Source organism: Culex pipiens, chromosome 2, assembly GCF_016801865.2.
Source record: "Culex pipiens pallens isolate TS chromosome 2, TS_CPP_V2, whole genome shotgun sequence".
NCBI classification, from domain to species: domain Eukaryota; kingdom Metazoa; phylum Arthropoda; class Insecta; order Diptera; family Culicidae; genus Culex; species Culex pipiens.
The window spans coordinates 178,569,813-178,590,915 of NC_068938.1; the positions used below are offsets into that span (position 1 = coordinate 178,569,813).

The window sequence follows — 21,103 nt, forward strand, 5'->3', positions numbered from 1 at the left end:
CGAAATTTTATGTATATATAGAAGATTGTAGACATATTATTAGGTGAACTCTCTCATTTGTTTGTGAATTTTTCATTTTTTGGTTTATTTTTCAGCTTTAAAGTAAGTAAATACAAATTTTCGAAATAAGTTAAAGGATTTCCCCAAAAGTTTGAAATTAGTTCTTTTAACAAAAAAAAAACGCTCCAGAGTCCAGGAAAATTGAAAAAGGAATCAACAAATAGTTATTTCAACCTAAACATCCGAAACATATTCAAATATGTGTATGAATGAAATACATAAAATGTTATACAAATACTGAATCTGTTTCCTTCCTTGTTCAGAAAAAGTGCCGATAATTTTGACTAGTAAACGAAACTAAATCTTTTTTTCTGGGCAGCAAACCATTATTAAACTCCTCAACAGCTGCAAAGAAACATCAAGGAAATTTCTAAAGATTTTTTAAATGCTTAAAATAGTATTTCAATTTTCAATTACTTGCTTTAAAATGTCAAAGGCAATGGGACAAGCAATGAAAATTGAAATAATAAAATTTATTTGTTTTTTAAAAGTTTAATGAAATCTAGAAACTTTTTAAAAATACATTTGACTTTGAATTGAACAAAAAATTGAGATTGAGAAACGATGATCAAACATTATTTTCTTCATGGTAATAGATTGAGTTAAACTAGTATTTTTCATCAATCTTTTTTTAAACGATTGTGACACCATTTTCAAATGCGGCTTTCCAGAGAACGTTTCCAAGTGAACTGTGAACAGAGTTTGTAGTCGGTTAGAGTAGGACATGATAAGTGGTCGTTTTTTTTAGCAGGAAAAAAAAAAGATGCTCTGCCTTTACTCTCTCACATGCCCCATTAGGGTGTAATATGGTTGTATGGAAAAAAATAAAGTTGTCCAAATTTAGCTAGCACAGCAACCTTTTGGTTCCTTATAGGGTCCTTAACAACTCCCCAAAGTTTGGTAACGATTGGTTAAGTCCCCACTTTGCGCAAAGCGATTCAATTTTCCATACAAATTTGTATGGGAAAAACCATTTTTTTGAATTTTGATATTTAAAAAATCCACGTTTCACGCTATATCAAAACCGGATTCATATTCAGATGCTCTGGAATGTGCTCTACAACTTTCCCGAAAAGAGTATGGTGCTAACTTGCTCCTATAAAAAGATACAGCGTGTTCAAAACTCGTCTAAAACGTGTTTTTTGATCGAAAATCACGTTTTAGACGAGTTTTGAGGACGCTGTATCTTCTTACAGGAGCAAGTTAGCACCATACTCTCTTCGGGAAAGTTGTAGAGCACATTCCAGAGCATCCGAATATGAATCCGGTTTTAGCACAGCGTGAAACTTGGATTTTTAAATATCAAAATTCAAAAAAATGATTTTTCCCATACAAATTTGTATGGAAAATTTAATCGCTTTGCGCAAAGTGGGGACTTAACCAATCGTTACCAAACTTTGGGGAGTTGTTTAGGACCCCAAAAGGAACTAATATAATGCTGTGCTGGAAAATCGATTTTGATATTACACCCTAATGCCCCATCCCTTTGAAGTGAGAAGAGGAGCGCGCGTTGTCGAGCATAAAGTTGGTTGGTAATGATTAGACAGTGGGTTGACAGGGTGGCATCGCGGGATTGTTTTCTTTTCCTGGATGCAGAACTGTTTGGTAAAACAAGGTTGGATGATGTTTTTTTTCTTCTTATTTTTAGGATTAATTTATAGAGTATTTTATAAACTTTATAAACATTTACTTAAAGAAAATGGAGGAGTTCTAGAAATTCTACCTGTAATGCGGCAAGTCTTACGCCAGTACAAACTTCTTGAGGAAGGTCCTACCCCCACCCCCCTCAAGTGAACCGGTGATCAAGCATAAAAATCTTGAGGCTGAGCTCTATTTCATTGTGAGAAGAAAAAAACCTCACCCCTCAAGTGAAAAAAAAACAAGATGAAAGAAACGGCCGCCGCCGCCAGGATGTTGGACTCGTTGCTGCGTTGGCTGGCCGTTAATTTACGGACGCGGGGTGGGAACGATTTTCCTCCTTAGGCTCGTTGAGAACGCGGGAGGGCGGCACCCTTTGAAGATTGCTTCGTGTCCGAGGGCGAATTTCCCGCAGGGGGGGGCAGCAGTACAGAGAGGCCGATTGAAAGAAGTTTTGAGAAAATTTGGGTAAAAAGACATTTGTAAGAGAAAAAACATTAAGATTTGAATCATTGCGTAATTGAAATGTAATGAGGTTTTGATTATTAAAGTTATGTATTTTGTTAAAAATTCAATCAAAATAGTTGAATAAAGTTAAAAAATTTAAATCGCACATATTTTTCATTTATTTTATTGTTTTGAGCAAAAAAAAATTTTATTTAAATTTCAACAACAAAAAATCTGAATTGTAAGAAACCCGCTCGTTACAGCCTCATTCCTATTCATCGAGGTCTGACCTACGGCAAAAAAAAAATCCTCTTTTTAATGATCACCACAACCGTGTCTCGCCGATGGGAAGCTGAATAACTATTATAAAAGAAAAATGAGGACCAGACCGGGGCTCGATTTCAAAGGACCTCGGCTCGTTTGCCACAACAACAGAACAAAAAAGTTATGCATCTTCCGCTGGTCGCGGGAAACCACCGGGGCAACACTTGGCCTTTTCCAACGGTTTTGCGGTTCCCGGGGTCGGTTTCGTGCCCGATCTTCAAAGAAGGGAAATGAGTTCAAACAAGTTTGGTTCACAGGAAAAAAGTACTCCGAGCGTGAATAGTGGAAATTTGCGCTTCATTAATTGGTTTTGTGGTAGGAAGTTTTCATTTTTTTTTCTAGAAAATTGTGTGTTTTATTATTATTTTTCTAAGGAATAAAGTAAATTAAAATTTTGAGCAACTTTTGTACAGTGAACTAAATAACAAACACTCATATAACTAATGATAGCATAAATATTTTCATTTTAGCTGAGCTAATGATAAACTATAATGGTCAGATGCAATAAAAAAATGTATTCAAGCTTCAAATTCAAGTTAAACACATTTTTATATCAGCTCGAAAAAATGCTTCAGACTTTATTGTCAATGTTTTCCTGTCAAAAATCGATTCGCAAAAAAGTAAACAAAGCACCGCAACATCAACATAAGCATCAACATCAATAAAAAAAAAAACAATCCACCCATTTCACCGTGATGAGTGAAGGAAAAAAAACCCCTTCAACCGTCAGAACCAGCGGCATCATCACAAAACCCCAAAATGTAAACGAACGCGAAAACTGGGAAATCTCTCTGGGCTTTGTTGAGAACAACAACAACAACAGCAGCAGCAGCACACGAAAAAAGGAACTCATGACAAGCCTGCATCTGGTCCACCCCCACCACCCACTTCAGACATGCAAAACACAAAAGGCAATTTTTCAATTCTACAATTTCGCAATTTTTCCCTTTGATGTTTGCCGCCGCCACCACCACTGACTGCTGACGCTGTCGTCATCATCGACGTCGAGATGAAGTGTGTGTGTGTGAGGAAAAGTGGGCAGAAAAAAAACAAGTGTAGGTAAACTCTCACCCCTTTGCCAACGCCGGCTTGTAATCTCTGTCAGACATGGAAAAAGTCAACACGAGGACAACCGACAGTCGACGGCGCGCTGGGAGGAAAAGGTGCTTTGGCGGTGGAAAAGATCTCCCGAGTCTGCTTGACAATCACTCACGTTGTCGGTGGGGCGAGTTCAAGGCAATCAAAGTCGTGTAGGTTATCTTTTTGTGGGATTGAGTAATGGGCAATTACAGTAAAAACAATTTGTTTTTTAATTTTATAAAAAAAACTCAAAGAAATATTTTTGAGGTCGCATTTTTACTTATTTTAACATTATGTGTTTTCATTCAGTTGTTTGCGCGGCAAAAATACAAAGCCAAATTAAATTTGTATGATATTTTTTAAGCTATAAAATCAGGATTTTTTTCAAAAGGTCCTATTATTATATTATATTTTCAAATTTAGCTTTTTGGTTGTAAGCCGGTTCTTGAGATTCAGGGGAATTCAAAAACATCCAACAAGCGAAAATGAAACATTTATTTATAGGACATTAAAAAAACTCTACAAATGCTAAAATATTTTAGACTCAAAAAAACACACAAGAGCATTTCTCTACGAAATCGGTCTTTTTTCTTCAATTTTAATTTTTGTATTTTTTATCCGACTGAAACTTCGGTATGCCCAAAGAAGCCATTTTGCATCATTAGTTTGTCCATATAATTTTCCATACAAATTTGGCAGCTGTCCATACAAAAATGATGTATGAAAATTCAAAAATCTGTATCTTTTGAAGGAATTTTTTGATCGATTCGGTGTCTTCGGCAAAGTTGTAGGTATGGATACGGACTACACTGGAAAAAAATGATACACGGTAAAAAAAATTGGTGATTTTTTTATTTAACTTTTTATCACTAAAACTAGATTTGCAAAAAAACATTATTTTTAATTTTTTTATTTTTTGATATGTTTTAGAGGATATAAAATGCCAACTTTTCAGAAATTTCCAGGTTGTGCAAAAAATCATTGACCGAGTTATACATTTTCTTATCAATACTATTTTTTTCAAAAAATCGAAATATTGGTCGCAAAATTTTTCAACTTTATTTTCGATGTAAAATCAAATTTGCAATCAAAAAGTACTTTAGTGAAATTTTGATAAAGTGCACTGTTTATCCACGGGGTCGTGCATAAACCACGTGGCCTTTTTTTGGAGAATTTTTGACCCCCCCTCCCCCCTCATGGTTTTTCGTGGTTTAACGCCAACCCCCCCCCCCCCTATATGGCCACGTGGCTTTTTTTCCCACGTGAAAAATCTTTTAAAAAAACAAAATAATTATAGATTTCAAAAATGTTTATTCACAAACGATGTACCGTCACTGGTGGTGACTTTTGTTCAAAAAACGATATTACTGTTGTTATTTTAACTCAATAAAAACATTTCAAATTATATCGAAATAAATATTGTTGGGGAATGCTTCTGAATTTACCAACATTTTCCCAGAATATGGCTAGTATAATCACACCGTTCATAAATGCCAATCGTTTTAAAATTAACTCAAACTTACCCTTAAGAGGGGGTGACATTGGGTCAAACAGAAAACATTTTAATTTGTGTAGGTGCTGTAACACCATTAAAACCAATTTAATTATATATAAAAAAACAGAAACTCACTTAAAAGTGTGAAAAAGTATAATATCACAAAGTTTAAGGTAAATAATAACAGTATAACAATTTATTGAAATGGTACAGAAAGTAAAAAATACTCTCAACAAAACAAGCAACTTAGTAAAACATATTTATTCAAAATTATGGAATTGCAGTGCAATAAATTGCATCCAGAATAAATATGCTTTAAGAATTAAAGCCATTTTGATTTATAAACAGCATTCATGATTTAATTTAAATGCACTATAAAATATTTTCTTAAAATTGAAATTAATTAAATAGAAAAGTTTTGTTTCAGGAAAAAAATATTTTCATTTTATTTTAAGGAAAATATCTAGTTATGAAAGCTCCTAGTTAATATTTATTTTATTCCAAACATTCATAAAAATCCAAACTAAAGCAACTTTTCTTTTTAATTAAGCATGATTGATTCCAATGATTCAGTGTGTCCAAAAAAGTCGAGCTGTTTAATTTTTTTTCTCCATACAAGAATCAGAGACAGGGACAAACATTCAATATTACGACCTTTAGAAATGTTAGTCTTATTTTTTTTTTTTTGAAAATATTGATTTCGAAAAGATCGGAAAATTTCACGAAAGTTTTATTTATAAACATTAGGATGTAACAAAAATGACTTTTTGGCGGGCATTCAGGGGTTTGTTCCGGTGGGCATACTGAGCCTAAATCCCAAATATGAGCTTGATTGGACGTAACAGGAGCTGGCGCTCCGCCCTTCAATTTTAAATGGGATTTAACCCTTAAAAAAAAGTTTTTTTCAAAAATGTCACTTTTTGAAGCATTTTGGCCACCAATGCGTTTACCAAAAACATCACTGGCGTATAGGCCAGATCCTTGCGTATCTTTTGGTATATATAACATTGAAGTTTGGAGCATCCTGGTGCTCGGTACAGACCTTCAAAGTTTGGCATATTTTCGAAAAATCGGTCCCAGCAAAATCAATTGGCGTCTCGGGCGTCGCGAGGTGCGACGCATATCTTTTTTGCCGGGGCCTCAAAAAGTGACATTTTTGAAAAATTCTTTTTTTACGGGTTAAATCCCATTTAAAATTGAAGGGCGGAGCGCCAGCTCCTGTTACGTCCAATCAAGCTCATATTTGGGATTTAGGCTCAGTATGCTCACCTGAACAAACCCCTGAATGCCCGCCAAAAAGTCATTTTTGTTACACTCTAATAAACATATAAAATCGCACCATTAGTTGCTGAGATATCGACATAAGAAAATTATGGGTTGTTTGGATAGTAAACATCCATTTTTCTGTTTTAAAATCTTTGCATGGCAATATCTTAGCAACAAAGCAACAAAGAATTTTCTCAGCATTTCAAATTTAGGCAAACATGGGCACTAATTTTTTTTAAATTAATAACTGCAACTAATTTAAAAAAAAGTTACCTAAAAATAGCTATAACTTGAAAACGGTACACTTTATGAAAATTTCACTAATGTACTTTTAGATTGCAAATTCGATTTTACATCGAAAAATAAAATTAAAATTAAGTTGCGGTCAATATTTCGATTTTTTTTATCAGTATTGATTCAAAAATTCATAACTCAAACAACGATTTTTTGCCCGTTCTGAAAATTTCTGAAAAGTTGGCAAAATTAAAAAAATAAAAATAGTGTTTTTTTGCAAATCATGTTTTAGTGACAAAAAGTGAAATTAAAAATCAGCAAAGTAAATTACCATTTATCATTTTTTTCAGTGTAGTCCTTATCCATACCTACAACTTTGCCGAAGACACCAAATCGACCAAAAATTTCTTCAAAAGATACAGATTTTTTAATTTTCATTGCTGCCAAATTTGTATGGAAAACTATATGGACAAACTAATGATGCAAAATGGCTTGGGCACCAAAAACGGTTTCAGACGGATTAAAAAAATCAAAAAAATAAAATTTAAGAATAAAGACCGATTTTTTATAGAATTGCTCAAAAATCAATTTCGTGTGTTTGGAAAAGTTGTAGACAACGCGCTAAAAATCGTTCTTTTAGTCATGGACATCCAAATTGTTTAAGTCTTACTCTTACTTTAAATTGATTTTGCTATCGACTATGTGTTTTGATAAATTTAAAAAAGATTGAGCTAAAATTTGGAATTAATTTTACATTTTTTTCAGTTGTTTAAATAGGCAATTATCTACGATTTAAGATTTTTGATCCAACTTTACCTCAAAATAAATACAAAAAAATATTAAATATGTTAATTTTTCAATCTTTTCAATACCTTTGAAATTATTAACACTGGGACGCCCAACGCATGTCCAATATACACGGATGCCAAAGCCTCCCTAAAACATTGGAACGGTAACTTCAACTCAACTTTCGGGCTTGTCTCCGCGGATTTTTGGGTGATATTTTTTACTAGAGCAAACCAAAGTTGGAACGACGTTTTTGATCGTATAAATTACAGATTTGATCATATCGAGTTCTTCAAAGTTTAAGGATCATCTAGACATCCTTATAATTCACTCAAAAAAAAATGTCCCGGTTGGTTGAGTTATGCTCGAGAACCAGCGAGTTGAAAGTACCGTTCCATCTTTTTTAATGAATTTTATTTATGTTGATCTTGACGGCATTGTATTGAAATTTATTTCACAAATTGATATAGGAATTTGAAAATTAAGTGACTCTTTAAAACTTAAATTATTTTAATGTGTCTATATATTTGAGTGGTTTTATCTCAAATATGAAGTTGAGGGTATAGTATATTTTCTCAGCTTAAAGAAAAACTAATATTTTCAGGAAAGGGCACCTTTGGCCCCTATTTTTTAATCTTTAAATTAATTGAGAAACAAAAACAATGTTTGCTTGAAGCTCGTTTTTTTCTCTAAAAATCTAAAATGTTTGCCCATGTTTCTCTTTGGCTCAAGAGATGGTCCCTATTAACATAAAAAAAACTGAAAAAATACCTACAACTTTGACGATGGATAGTAAACGTGTATTTTATGAAATGTTATTTAATATAACAATCCAAATTGTGTAACCCATGAAATAAGGAATATATTTTAGACCAAAATATTCATCAAATTTTTTGGTGAATCTTAAAGTATGTATCGTTCCTTTTTTCGTTACTGGTTATTTTTTAATGTAAGACGCACTTGCAAATGAGGTAGTGAAACTGAAATTTTGCGCGATAATCCTGAAATCGGGGTTTTTAGTTCCTTTGTACTTAAAAAAATATTGCATGAGAGAGGAGTTGAGTTTGTTTTAAGTGTCAAAAGGAAATCTTTCGATTAAGATTCTTCGATCACTTATAGGACCAGCTACGGTAATTAGCTAAGATCTGAGATTTTGATTTTTTTTTTCGCAGAGAATCATTTTTAGACACTTCATTTATAAAACATATTTAGTTTTTTGCCTTGTCACGAAAATCTTATAAAATTGTCAGCAATATTTATTTTTTAAGTTGTTCCAAAATAGAACTATCGAAGACTACATCTACTTTCAATGAAAATTTGCAAGCACATTTTTAGCTACAAGATACCATCAACAAAAAAATGAAATTGTGTTTGCATATTGGTACGCATTTTTTAGGGTATATTAACTTTGGATACTGTCATTTTGTTTTTTAACAGCTTTCAAACTTTTGCAAAACGTAGTTACATGAGTATTAAAAAGTGTACATTCAATTACAGGCTCAAAGTATTGATATGAATCTGCCGAAATATATAATTCAATATTGAATTGGAAAATATTATGATTGTAAAATATTGTAATTGTATGGTTTTGAAGTCTAACAAAAAATGTATGCATATAAGTAAATTCAAAGTGCGTATTTTTTTTAACAAAAGATTTTTTTTAAAGGCCACGTGGTCAGCCGTCGACCCCCCCCCTCCCCCCCATGGCTTTTCATGGTTTTTTTCGGTCGGATTTCGGACCCCCTCCCCCCCCCCTAAGGAGACCACGTGGTTTATGCACGACCCCCACCTTTGGAAAAAATATTTTTGAAAAGCTGAGAAAATTCTCTATATTTTGCTTCTCTGGACTTTGTTGATACGACCTTTAATTGCTGAGATATTGCAATGCAAAGGTTTAAAAACAGGAAAATATTGTTGTATTGTTTTCTAAGTCTCACCCAAACAGCCCACCATTTTTCAATGTCGATATCTAAGCAACTAATGGTCCGATTTTCAATGGTAATATATGAAACATTTGTGAAATTTTCCGATCTTTTCGAAAACAATATTTTCAAAAAAATTAAACCAAGACTAACATTTTAAAAGGGCGTAATATTGAGTGTTTGGCCCTTATGGAATGTTCGTCTTGCTTTGAAAATTTTGAAAATATTGTTTTCGAAAAGATTAGAAAATTTCACAAATGTTTCATATTTTAACATTGAAAATCGGACCATTAGTTGCTGAGATATCGACATTGAAAAATGGTGGGCTGTTTGGGTAAGACTTAGAAAACATCAATTTTCCTGTTTTTAAGCCTTTGCATTGCAATATCTCAGCAACTAAAGGTCGTATCAACAAAGTCCGGACAAGCAAAATATAGAGAATTTTCTCAGCTTTTCAAAAATATTTTTTTTCAAGGGTAGGCAAACATGTGCACTAATTTTAAAAAATTAAAAACTGTGACTATTTTCAAAAAAGACACTTAAATATGGATTTAACTTGAAAACTTGATACACTTTATCAAAATTTCACTGAAGAACTGTTTGATTGCTAATTTGATTTTCCATCGATAAATGAAGTTGAAAAATTTTTGTGACCAAAATTTCGATTTTTTGAAAAAATCAGTATGGATTAAAAAATTCATAACTAGGTCAAAGATTTTTTGCAGAACCTGGAAATTTCTTAAAAGTTGGCATTTTATGTTCTCTTAAACATATCAAAAAATTAAAAAAATAAAAATAGTGTTTTTTTGTCTATCAAGTTTTAGTGATAAAAAGTTAAATAAAAAAATCACCAAATTTTTTTTACCGTGTATCATTTTTTTCCAGTGTAGTCCGTATCCATACCTACAACTTTGCCGAAGACACCAAATCGATCAAAAAATTCCTTCAAAAGATACAGATTTTTGAATTTTTATACATCATTTTTGTGTGGACAGCTGCCAAATTTGTATGGAAAATTATATGGACAAACTAATGATGCAAAATGGCTTCTTTGGGCATACCGAAGGTACCAAAAAAGTTTCAGTTGGATTAAAAAATACAAAAAAAAATCGAATGACCGAAATCCTAGAGAACTGCTCACAAGTGATAAAAGTGATTTTTGGCATATTTATTGAGTTTGAACTTCATTTTACCAAATATATAAAGTTATTTGGTAAAATGTATGGATTTTACGAAATTTAAGTAGTATAACTTTTGTTAATTGAAGTTTCATGTTGACAAATTGCTTGAAAATGTTCAAAGTAAGTCACTTGCAAAGGAGCAATATAAAAACATCATTTTTCCCTAGCTGTCTCATTGTTCCTGCCAAGTGCGTCTACAATGATGCAGTAGAATAACTCTGGCTGTAGACGTCAGATCGATCTCATATTTTGGTCAATGTTAGAACGAATTAATAGAAAGAAAATGCTTCAAAAAGCTCATTAAAACATGATGATGAAAAAAATACAAAAAAATTTGAAAGTTTAAAACTAAAAGTGTCTCATTGATGACTACCTTACCCTATCTCAGACTCGATTTGTTTTAATGATGCTATTTTATTGTCAATTTTTGTGTAGGTGCCTTTATCATCCCCAGTAAAATTTGAAAGATATTATAGACACCTTTGAATGTTTGTGATAAAAATGATTTTTTATTCAATATTATCGAAAAAATACTTTTTTTCATCGGATATTATCACCGAAATCCTCTGCCATTAACTCTCCCTTCAAATGCGTACTATGCCTGCGGGTGAGCAATTTCCTTAGGGTGTCTAAATAACCGCACAAACTCCTTCAATAAATTAATACTTTGCTTTATAAACTCACAATTTTTCTTTTATTTCTAAAACATTCTAGCGACTTTTACAAAAGAAATTCGCATTGAAAATCACTTTTTTAAATTTAACTAATTTCTACTAATTAAAAATTAAATGAAATTATAGAGGACATTAATATTAATATTAAATGGTCTTATAACAACAAAAAATTTAGAATTTTTGTGTTTTCGCAGTATTTGTTTTAGGAATAAAAACATTATATTTATTTATATTGAAAGTTTGGGCTCATTTTAAAATATTCGAACAAACCATATGGTTCCGGAACAACTGTGATTAAGTTCAGTTCATTTTTAAATCAGCTTTTCTTTAATACTTTAAAATTGATTTTTTTTCCTAGCTTGATATATACTTTCGTAAAAGAATGAGCATTTTTTTTTGGAAAATACACATTTTTTTATTTGGATGACATTTTTGTGTGCACTGTTCTCTACGAAATCGATCTTTTTTTTATTTCAATTTTTGTAATTTTTAACCTAACTGAAACTTTTGTGGTGCCTTCAATATGCCCAAAGAAGCCATTTTGCATCATTAGTTTGTCCATATAATTTTCCATACAAATTTGGCAGCTGAGCAATTCTCTACCAAAACCGGAAATTGATTTTATTTGTATTTTTTTTATTTGGCTCAAACTTTGTGGGGGCCTTCCCTATGACCAAATATGCTATTTTGTGTCATTGGTTCACCCATACAAGTCTCCATACAATTTTGGCAGCTGTCCATACAAAAATGGTATGTAAATATTCAAACAGCTGTAACTTTTGAGTGAATTTTCTGATCAATTTGGTGTCTTCGGCAAAGTTGTAGGTATTGTTGAGGACTTTTGAGAAAAAAAATAGGTACACGGAAAAAAAAATTGCAGATATTTTTATCAATTTTTTTCACTAATACTCAATTTCCCAAAATACGTATTTTTTGATTTTCGAGATTTTTTGATATGTTTTAGGGGACAAAAATCCGCAACTTTTGAGCCATGGAGAAACATGGTCAAAAAATCTGCCGCCGAGTTATGATTTTTTGAAAAAATAGTGATTTTTGGAAAAAATCGAAGTTTCATGCAAAAACAAGTTTGACATTATTTTTTAATGCAAAATTGAATTTGCAATCGAAAGGTACTTTACAGATTTTTTGATAAAGGGCTCCGTTTTCAAGATATAGCCACCGAAAGTTTGATTTTAGCGAAATATTTGCAGTTTTTCAATTTTTAAAAATAGTTTTTTTGAAAAGTTCAGAAAATTTGCTATAAAATTGTCTAAGAGACATTGAAGATTGGACCTCTGGTTGCTGAAATACAGCGGCTTAAAGAAAAAGAAACACGAAAATTGAAGTTTTCTAAGTCTCACCCAGTCAGCCCACCATATTCTAATGACGATATCTCAGCAATTAATGGTCCGATTTTCAATGTTAATACATGAAACATTCGTGAAATTTTCCGATCTTTTCGAAAAAAATATTTTGAAAATTTTTAAATTCAGACTAGCATTTTACATGGGCGTAATATTCAATATTTGGCCCTTTTAAAATGTAAGTCTTGATTTAAAAATTTTCAAAATATTTTTATCGAAAAGATCGGAAAATTTCACGAATGTTTCATGTATTAACATTGAAAATCGGACCATTAATTGCTGAGATATCGTCATTAGAATATGGTGGGCTGACTGGGTGAGACTTAGAAAACTTCAATTTTCGTGTTTCTTTTTCTTTAAGCCGCTGTATTTCAGCAACCAGAGGTCCAATCTTCAATGTCTCTTAGTCTAATCTAATCTAATCTAACACAAACGTAGCCAGTCCGATGAAAGCATGCTGGAAAGTCTTGTGATTAGATTACGCCGCAAGCACTTTTCTTGTCAATATTAATAATTGAAGTACATCCGAGAACACCCGAAAATGCATTGCAAAAATTAAAGCGGCCAGCCCTACTACGTTGTGTTTACCGCAGAGAGGATTCTGAGAACGGATCACATTTCAGAGAATCTACAGGGGAGGAAGGATGCGTGGACATACCGTACCAAACGCTCCGATTTATGATTGCATGTTGTGTATGGTGTGTCTAGTGTGCGGTTATACAATAATATATAATGCAAATATAATATAAAATAGAATATAATGTAATTGGAAAGTCCTCACCAAGTTCCTCTGATAACTTTAAAATCTGTGGGAAAAGGTACCAATATTTATACAAATTTGGAAAGTACATTAAATTTCCAATAAGATTCACTTCAGCAAATAAGCTATAGTTTCAAAATTTGTATAGAAAAAATGGTTTTAAAATGCATTTTACACTAGTTCAGTTGTTTTGCAATCATTAGTTGTCAAAAATGTAAGATTTGACGGAAACCATAATTTAAGCGAAAAAAAAAACTTTTAGCGAAAATAAACATCGAACTTTTTCAAAGATTCAAAACTTTTTTAAATCAACTCAAACATGCAAAAAAATATATTCTAAGCGCAGGGGAATGCATTTTAAATTGATTTTAGCTGATTGCACTTAAGTTTCCATTGATGTTTTTAAATTTTTTGAAAAAAAAATATGTTTTTCCCCCTGATTTTTCAACAACAACATTTCGACCTTATCAAATGTTCAGGTTAGTTTGAAAACTTCGAAAATGTTCAATACTTTTTGATTGCAAATTTAATTCTACTTTCAAAACTTAAGTCAGTTTTTTTTTCGATTTTCTTCCTAATTTTTGATATCAAGATTTTTGAAAAAATGATAACACTGTCGAATGAATTTTTACTAACTTGTTTCATAGTTCAAAGATGACATTTTTTATTATATTTTATAATGTGATTATTTTTTCCTGAGAAGTCCTAAGCGATGTATGCAGACATGTTTTAACGAAGTAATGATGTGAAATGACTTTTTTGATCATTGAAAAAATACTGTTCTATATTGATCTTCACAGCATTTTAAAAAATAGTTACCTGAAAAACGATTAATAACGCTCTAGTTTGTAGTTTGCCAACAAAATTTATTAATCACACTATTCTCTTTACGAATTCATATTAAAACGCAGTCCAGTCCAGCCAGTGCTGAAAATATCCAAACCAACGTTTTGGTTGGGATTGGGTCATATCAATTTCAGCATTCTTGTATGACCCAATCTCACCCCCAGACCCAATGTCCAGTGTCTGATTATAATCATTGAGATACTTAAAATTTTGTTACGGTTTTTATTCAAAGAAAATTCGAGATTTTTCCAATGTGATAACTAACAAATTGGTTTCGGTTAAGTGTCAAAATGGTCAAGCTGGTCATCATCAAGCCAATGCCAACGCAAAATAATCTGTTTATTTTTGATGATAACACTGTCCATTCAACTCACTTTCAAAAACGCTGTTGTAAAAGTCAAGTATTTTGTTACCCTTCAATGCCTCTTTTCAGCTCAACCATGCTCACGACATTCACTATCTTGAAGCAGCTTTCATCACGTTAATTGCACTCCAACGTGTTCCGTGGGATTCGCACTCAGAGAAGGTGCACACGCCTTTGATGCGTCTAATTACACTTTTTCACTGGAATTTTTGCTTGAATAAGGAAGCGTTTCAAAGGTTTCCCATAATATTCGCAACGCATCCTTTCGCACGATACAACAGATACGCCTAATGAGAAAATTTATGTCTCCTCCACACAAAAAAGCCGCCACTGAAAGAAAAGTGAAAAAGTGCTACTAAAAACCAAGCACCAAGCCATGAAGGCATGTCGATCCAGTTGACTAAGCCTGTAGGCTTCTTCCTTCGCCGTGAATAGCAGAAGCTATCCCCAAAAGATCGAGAAGGTGTCGCCGCCAAGACGAAAAACTGAACGTGAAAATTGCATGCAACTCTTCCGAGAGCAATGGGGTGCTTGGAAGGGGTTGTGGAAAACGAGCCAAAAGGGTGTTAAAAGAGGCACCCACTTTGGTGACGACGACGATATGCTTTCCTAGAATTTTTTGCACCCAGCAAAAATTAGACCACCTCTCCACTCGCAAGATCAAAGGAAATTTTCCGACGCCGACGCCACCGGATGCCACTTACGACTTGGGAGGAGGCCAAGTGGGCGCGTAGAGTGTCATTAAGGAGGCTGCTCGATGAGAGCGAAGGAAGGGAGGGGGTGGGGAGAATTTTCCGCTAGCTTTTGAGATTTTCACACATTTTCATAAGCACGATGCAGCGGCGCTAATCTGGGGATGAAATCTCGGCTTGAAGAAGTTTTCTTTTTTTTTTTTCTACGTGGGATGAAAGAAAAGGGAAGGGAAACTGCAGAAGTGCAGTGGAAGTACACACACACTCCCACACCACATCACATGCATGCATAATTGCCACATTGAAGTGTGGTGACAGGAGAAGGTGCGAATTGTGTAATGTCGTGAACGTTTTTTTGTCATTTTACACATGTTATGCTATTTCTCAATGCATATTAAGTTTATCTCAAATTATATTTTTGTTGTTCATATTTTCAAAATTTTAACTTCGCATTTATACAATATTTAAAAATTTTATTCGATCATTTTTTTTGAATTAGAATAGAAAAATAATGATATGAATTAAATTGAAATAATATTTAATATTGAAATTTTATTAAATTTGATCAACACCCCAACGGTGGTCGCATAATTTTACTACAACATACAGTGTAAAAGTCGATCCACGAAAATTATACAATTCTTTCGATCGTCTTCTCTTGAAATCCTTCACCAAACCATTGTTTTATGTTTTTTTGCACTCAACCCTGCTCGATCCAATTTATCTCACTTGACACATACAAACAACTCACTCCCTTAACCACATCACATTTCAGTTCCTCAAATATCAACCTATCGGATCTAATTTGTCCAATCTTCCGGCTTCCACCGACTCTCGCGACCATCATCATTCATTGCGAACCACTTTGGAGAACGAAGCGAAAATTCTCCAACCATCAAAAAGTGTGACAAACACTATTTGGACGACCGTTCCAGGTCGCGCGTTCCATTGCACCACCAGAGACTCTGCCCGGTCATTCTTCATCTGTCCGACGTCGGGGAAATCTCCGAGGACACGGATACCGTTGTTGTTCGTCGCCAGAGTCTCGGCGATGAAATTCCATCCCTTAAGTGGTCCGTTTCTCGGTGCAACCAGCTGACCTGGCTGCGTAGGGGAGGCTGGGCGATTTTGGCAACGTTAGTGAGTTGTAAGCAGAAATTTTGAAACACAAAGTCAAAGTCTCCCAGCCTCCCCTAACGTCAGTTTGTAAGTTGGTCAAACAAGTTTTTTTTTTTTGCGTGGAAAAAAATTGGTATTCCAACGGGGCCCGTCCCAACTTGTATCAAATGACTTCCATTTCTGACCATGTCCGGACAGCGTGGTTTGGACCAGAGTTCCGAATTGGTGTGGGAGAGGGGTGTGTCACTTTTCATTCCCTCGGTGGTTCCGAGCTGCATCATCTTCATCATCGTGGTACAAAGGTACTTGGATTGTCCTGGTTCGTTGAAGTTTGTTTTAGTTTTTTTTTGCGCAGGTCAGTTTTTGGTATCGTTTTACACTTCAAGAAGCTGATAAACGGTTTTTTAAATGAAGTTTTCGTTCAGTGAACTGTAGAATTTTGAAGCTCTGTTGATACAAATGTGTCTGAAAAATATAAGTGTAATTCTTTACCAACTCACACGAAATCGGGAAAAGTTGCCCCGACCCCTCTTCGATTTGCATGAATCCGAGGTCCATTTTTTGATACCTCGTGATGGAGGGGCGGTCCGACCCCTTTCATATTTGAACATGCGAAAAAAGAGGTGTTTTTCAATAATTTGCAGCCTGAAACGGTGATGAGATAGAAATTTGGTGTCAAAAGGACTTTTATGTAAAATTAGACGCCCAATTTGATTTTCGAAAAACCGTATTCCGTTACTCAACTGTACATTTTTTTGGGACATGTAAATTTAAGGTAAATTTAATGTATTTTTCTAATCTACATTTTTTCATTTGGGCTAAAAAAATCATTTTAAAATTTCGTGCTTTTTCTAACATTGCAGGGTTATTTTTTGAGTGTAACATTGCTCTACAAAGAGAGCAGACAATTACAAATATTTAGATATATAAACATAAGGAGTTTGCTTGTAACCATTACGAGTTATCGCGATTTTTAGAAAAAAAAGTTTTGAAAAAGTTACTTTTTGCGTTTCTCTTTGTGTCGTCGTCCGTCGTCGTCTGTTGCGGGTGACCAAGAACGGCCATGATCGACGACGACCAACTTTTCCAAAACTTATTGTTCGTAAAATCGCGATAACTGGTGATGATTATATGCAACCCTTCTGAGTCAATGAAGATTTGAAAAAAAAAATATTCAATTTCCCTAAAAATGACATGTCGAATTTTTTAGTGTTTTTTTCGATGAAAAAAATATATCTAAATATTCTACCCTTATCCTTCCTCCTCTCCAACAGCGCACCAAAGAATCAAATCAAGAAATTCTAAAAATTCAAGAAATTCAAAAAAAATCAGAAAATTCAAGAAATTCAAGAAATTCAAGAAATTCAAGAAATTCAAGAAATTCAAGAAATTCAAGAAATTCAAGAAATTCAAGAAATTCAAGAAATTCAAGAAATTCAAGAAATTCAAGAAATTCAAGAAATTCAAGCAATTAAAGAAATTCAAGAAATTCATGAAATTCATGAAATTCAAGAAATTCAAGAAATTCAAAAAAAAAATAAAAATTCAAGAAATTCAAGACATTCAAGAAATTCAAGAAATTCCGAAAATTCCAAAAAATCAAGAAATTCACGAAATTTAAGAAAATCAAGAAATTCAAGAAATTCAAGAAATTCAAGAAATTCAAGAAATTCAAGAAATTCAAGAAATTCAAGAAATTCAAGAAATTCAAGAAATTCAAGAAATTCAAGAAATTCAAGAAATTCAAGAAATTCAAGAAATTCAAGAAATTCAAGAAATTCAAGAAATTCAAGAAATTCAAGAAATTCAAGAAATTCAAGAAATTCAAGAAATTCAAGAAATTTAAGAAATTCCAGCAATTCAAGAAATTCAAGAAATTCGAGATATTTAAGAAATTCAAGAAATTTAAGAAATTCAAGAAATTCAAGAAATTCAAGAAATTCAAGAAATTCAAGAAATTCAAGAAATTCAAGAAATTCAAGAAATTCAAGAAATTCAAGAAATTCAAGAAATTCAAGAAATTCAAGAAATTCAAGAAATTCAAGAAATTCAAGAAATTCAAGAAATTCAAGAAATTCAAGAAATTCAAGAAATTCAAGAAATTCAAGAAATTCAAGAAATTCAAGAAATTCAAGAAATTCAAGAAATTCAAAAAATTCAAGAAATTCAAGAAATTAAAGAAATTCAAGAAATTCAAGAAATTCAAGAAATTCAAGAAATTCAAGAAAATCAAGAAGTTCAAAAAAAAAATAAAAATTCAAGAAATTCAAGAAATTCAAGAAATTCAAAAAATTCAAGAAATTCAAGAAATTCAAGAAATTCAAGAAATTCAAGAAATTCAAGAAATTCAAGAAATTCAAGAAATTCAAGAAATTCAAGAAATTCAAGAAATTCAAGAAATTCAAGAAATTCAAGAAATTCAAGAAATTCAAGAAATTCAAGAAATTCAAGAAATTTAAGAAATTCCAGCAATTCAAGAATTTCAAGAATTTCAAGAAAATCAAGAAATTATACTAATTCAAGAAAATCAAGAAAATCAAGAACATCAAGAACATCAAGAACATCAAGAACATCAAGAAATTCAAGAAATTCAAGAAATTCAAGAAAATTAAGAAATTCAAGAAATTAAAAAAAATCAAGAAATTTAAGAAATTCATAAAAATCAAGTAATTCTAAAAATTCAAAAAATTCAAGAAATTCAAGAAGTTCAAGAAATTTAAAGAATTCTGGATTTTAAGAAAATCAAAAAAAATAAAGTAAAATGAGAAAAACAAAAAAATCAAGAATTTCAAGAAGTTTAAGAAATTTTAAAAAATAAGGAAAAAAAATCCCCTTGATTTTTGAATCTGAATATATGGAGGGGAGCACCATTTTTTTTAAATATTTGAAACAACCTTACAAAAATTAAAAAAAATAAATTTAATTTCTTCATCAAATTCCAAAGATGTAGTCTGAACCTAAAACTTTTCCGAAGACATCAAAATACAAAATTTAAAATTCTCGATTTGATTTGCAAAATTCTACAGTATCACTGCAATCGAGAGTGAGAATGAAAAATCAAAGACGTGTTTTCTGTCCAAACTATTTTCAACTATAGTTTAAAGATTTCATAGTATTAGGAATTAATGAAACATGCAAATTCAAAGTAAAAAAATCAAAAACGCTTTGTTTTTACGAAAACTTGCTAACAGCATTCAACTGATTGTTTGTTACATTTACAAAATTAGGAATAATCTTGGTCTGAAGTCTAACAAAAATGTTCTCTTTTTTAGATTTCCCAAGATCATGGGAAATACAGAAATTTAAAAAATAATTTTCCTGCTTCTCTGAAAAGTTGAAGTTTTAGAAAATTGGACACTCTATCTACAGAGGTGGTTATTTGTCAAATTTGTAAATCCATGTCCAATGCTTACTATTCTCTCTTATTCGTGACAACACTGTAAATTTCATAATCTCTAACCAATTCTCCTTTCTCCTCTCTCCTACAGGGCATCGAGATGGAATCGTTCGGCAGTAACATCACGCGCCACTGGCGGCCCGCGAACCGGTGCCGCAACATTCACACCAACATGGTGACGGAACCGATGCAGGACGGCGGAAACATGATCGACATGCCCGCGATGGACGACCACGAGTCGACGAACATGATCGGCACCGGTGGGGGCGGCTCCACGTCCACGGACACTGACCTCAAGGCCAAAGTGGCGGCCCGGCCGGGTGTGGGCTCGAATCGCCCCACGAGTACGATGGGTCACAGCGGTGGAGCGGGGGTTGGTTCGAGGTGGTCAGTGGTGGGCACGGTGGCGATGGTGGCCACAGCCAGCATTGTAATCGGATTAAATTAATTAAAATAGGAATAAACCCTTTGGATGTTTTTTTTTTTTTGGGTGAGAGATGAAGCTGGAACCGGTTCTGGAGTGTCCGTGTTCGTATGGGAAAACAGAATATTGCCCCGGGGATTAGTTCGAAAGTGGGAAAAAATAATTAAATCTACAAGTTGTAACCGAGAAGCACGGTGTGCCGCAATCATTTTGAAATATCATGCGATGATTTTTTGTGTTTTTATTTATCAAACAGTTTTTTTTATTTCAAACAACTAGATTTTTCAAATAAAATTATGATTTGATCAAATTTCAAAGCTTATTAAGACAAAACAAAAATCTACATTCCAGAACACCGCGCAGAGGTGTTCCCCAAACAATGTCCAGTTCTAGCAAGCAACACAAAAAAATATTAGCAAAACCGGCCCAAAAATGTTTTGTACAGGTCTGCATTTGGGAAATGGTGCGGAAAATCGAGAAAGCAATAACTTCCCCAAAACGAATAAACCAAAAACAGTCCGAGTTTTGGGAGGCCCCAAACCACCCAAAACTTCGGGTTGGATTAAAAACTCAAACCAACTCGGCAAATTAAAATTTGTTGTAAAAACCGTGAATATTAGGACACGTTCCCGTTATGGTGTACATACTATTTTTCGAGAAGGATGTTGCGCGGCGAAAGGGAGAAAGGGAAAGCAAGCACATTTTATAAAACAAAAAAACGTGGAAAGGTAGGATAAGCTCAACAGCATTGCAAACGCGTAGATTAACATTCATGCCTCCCCACCCCCTTCCTGGAAAATATGCCCGTTACCAAAGAGTTTTTAGCAGTGTAGGTAAACGATTAAACTTGTACTATAGTGTATATAGGAACATCCACGTTAAACTAAGTAACAAAATTGCGAACCAAAAATTTCCAGCAAGATAAAAAGAAATACCCTGATTGATTTTAGAAAGAAACCAACCTGCTAAACAATTCAAAAAACAAAAATAATGTAGTGACACATAATCAAATAGATAACGCAATAGCTAA

The 21,103-nt window shown here is 33.1% G+C and overlaps 1 protein-coding gene across 1 annotated transcript in view; it reads left to right on the forward strand.

The window, feature by feature from the left end:
• LOC120414941 (MOXD1 homolog 2-like) overlaps nt 1-20,862 on the forward strand; it is a 253,539-nt gene extending 232,677 nt beyond the window's left edge. Inside the window, exon 10 of the mRNA XM_039576271.2 lies at nt 19,741-20,862. Within this exon, the coding sequence (XP_039432205.1) occupies nt 19,741-20,097 (357 nt within the window). The 3' untranslated portion in view covers nt 20,098-20,862. The remainder of the gene's footprint in view (nt 1-19,740) is intronic.
• The last annotated feature ends 241 nt before the right edge of the window (nt 20,863-21,103 follow it).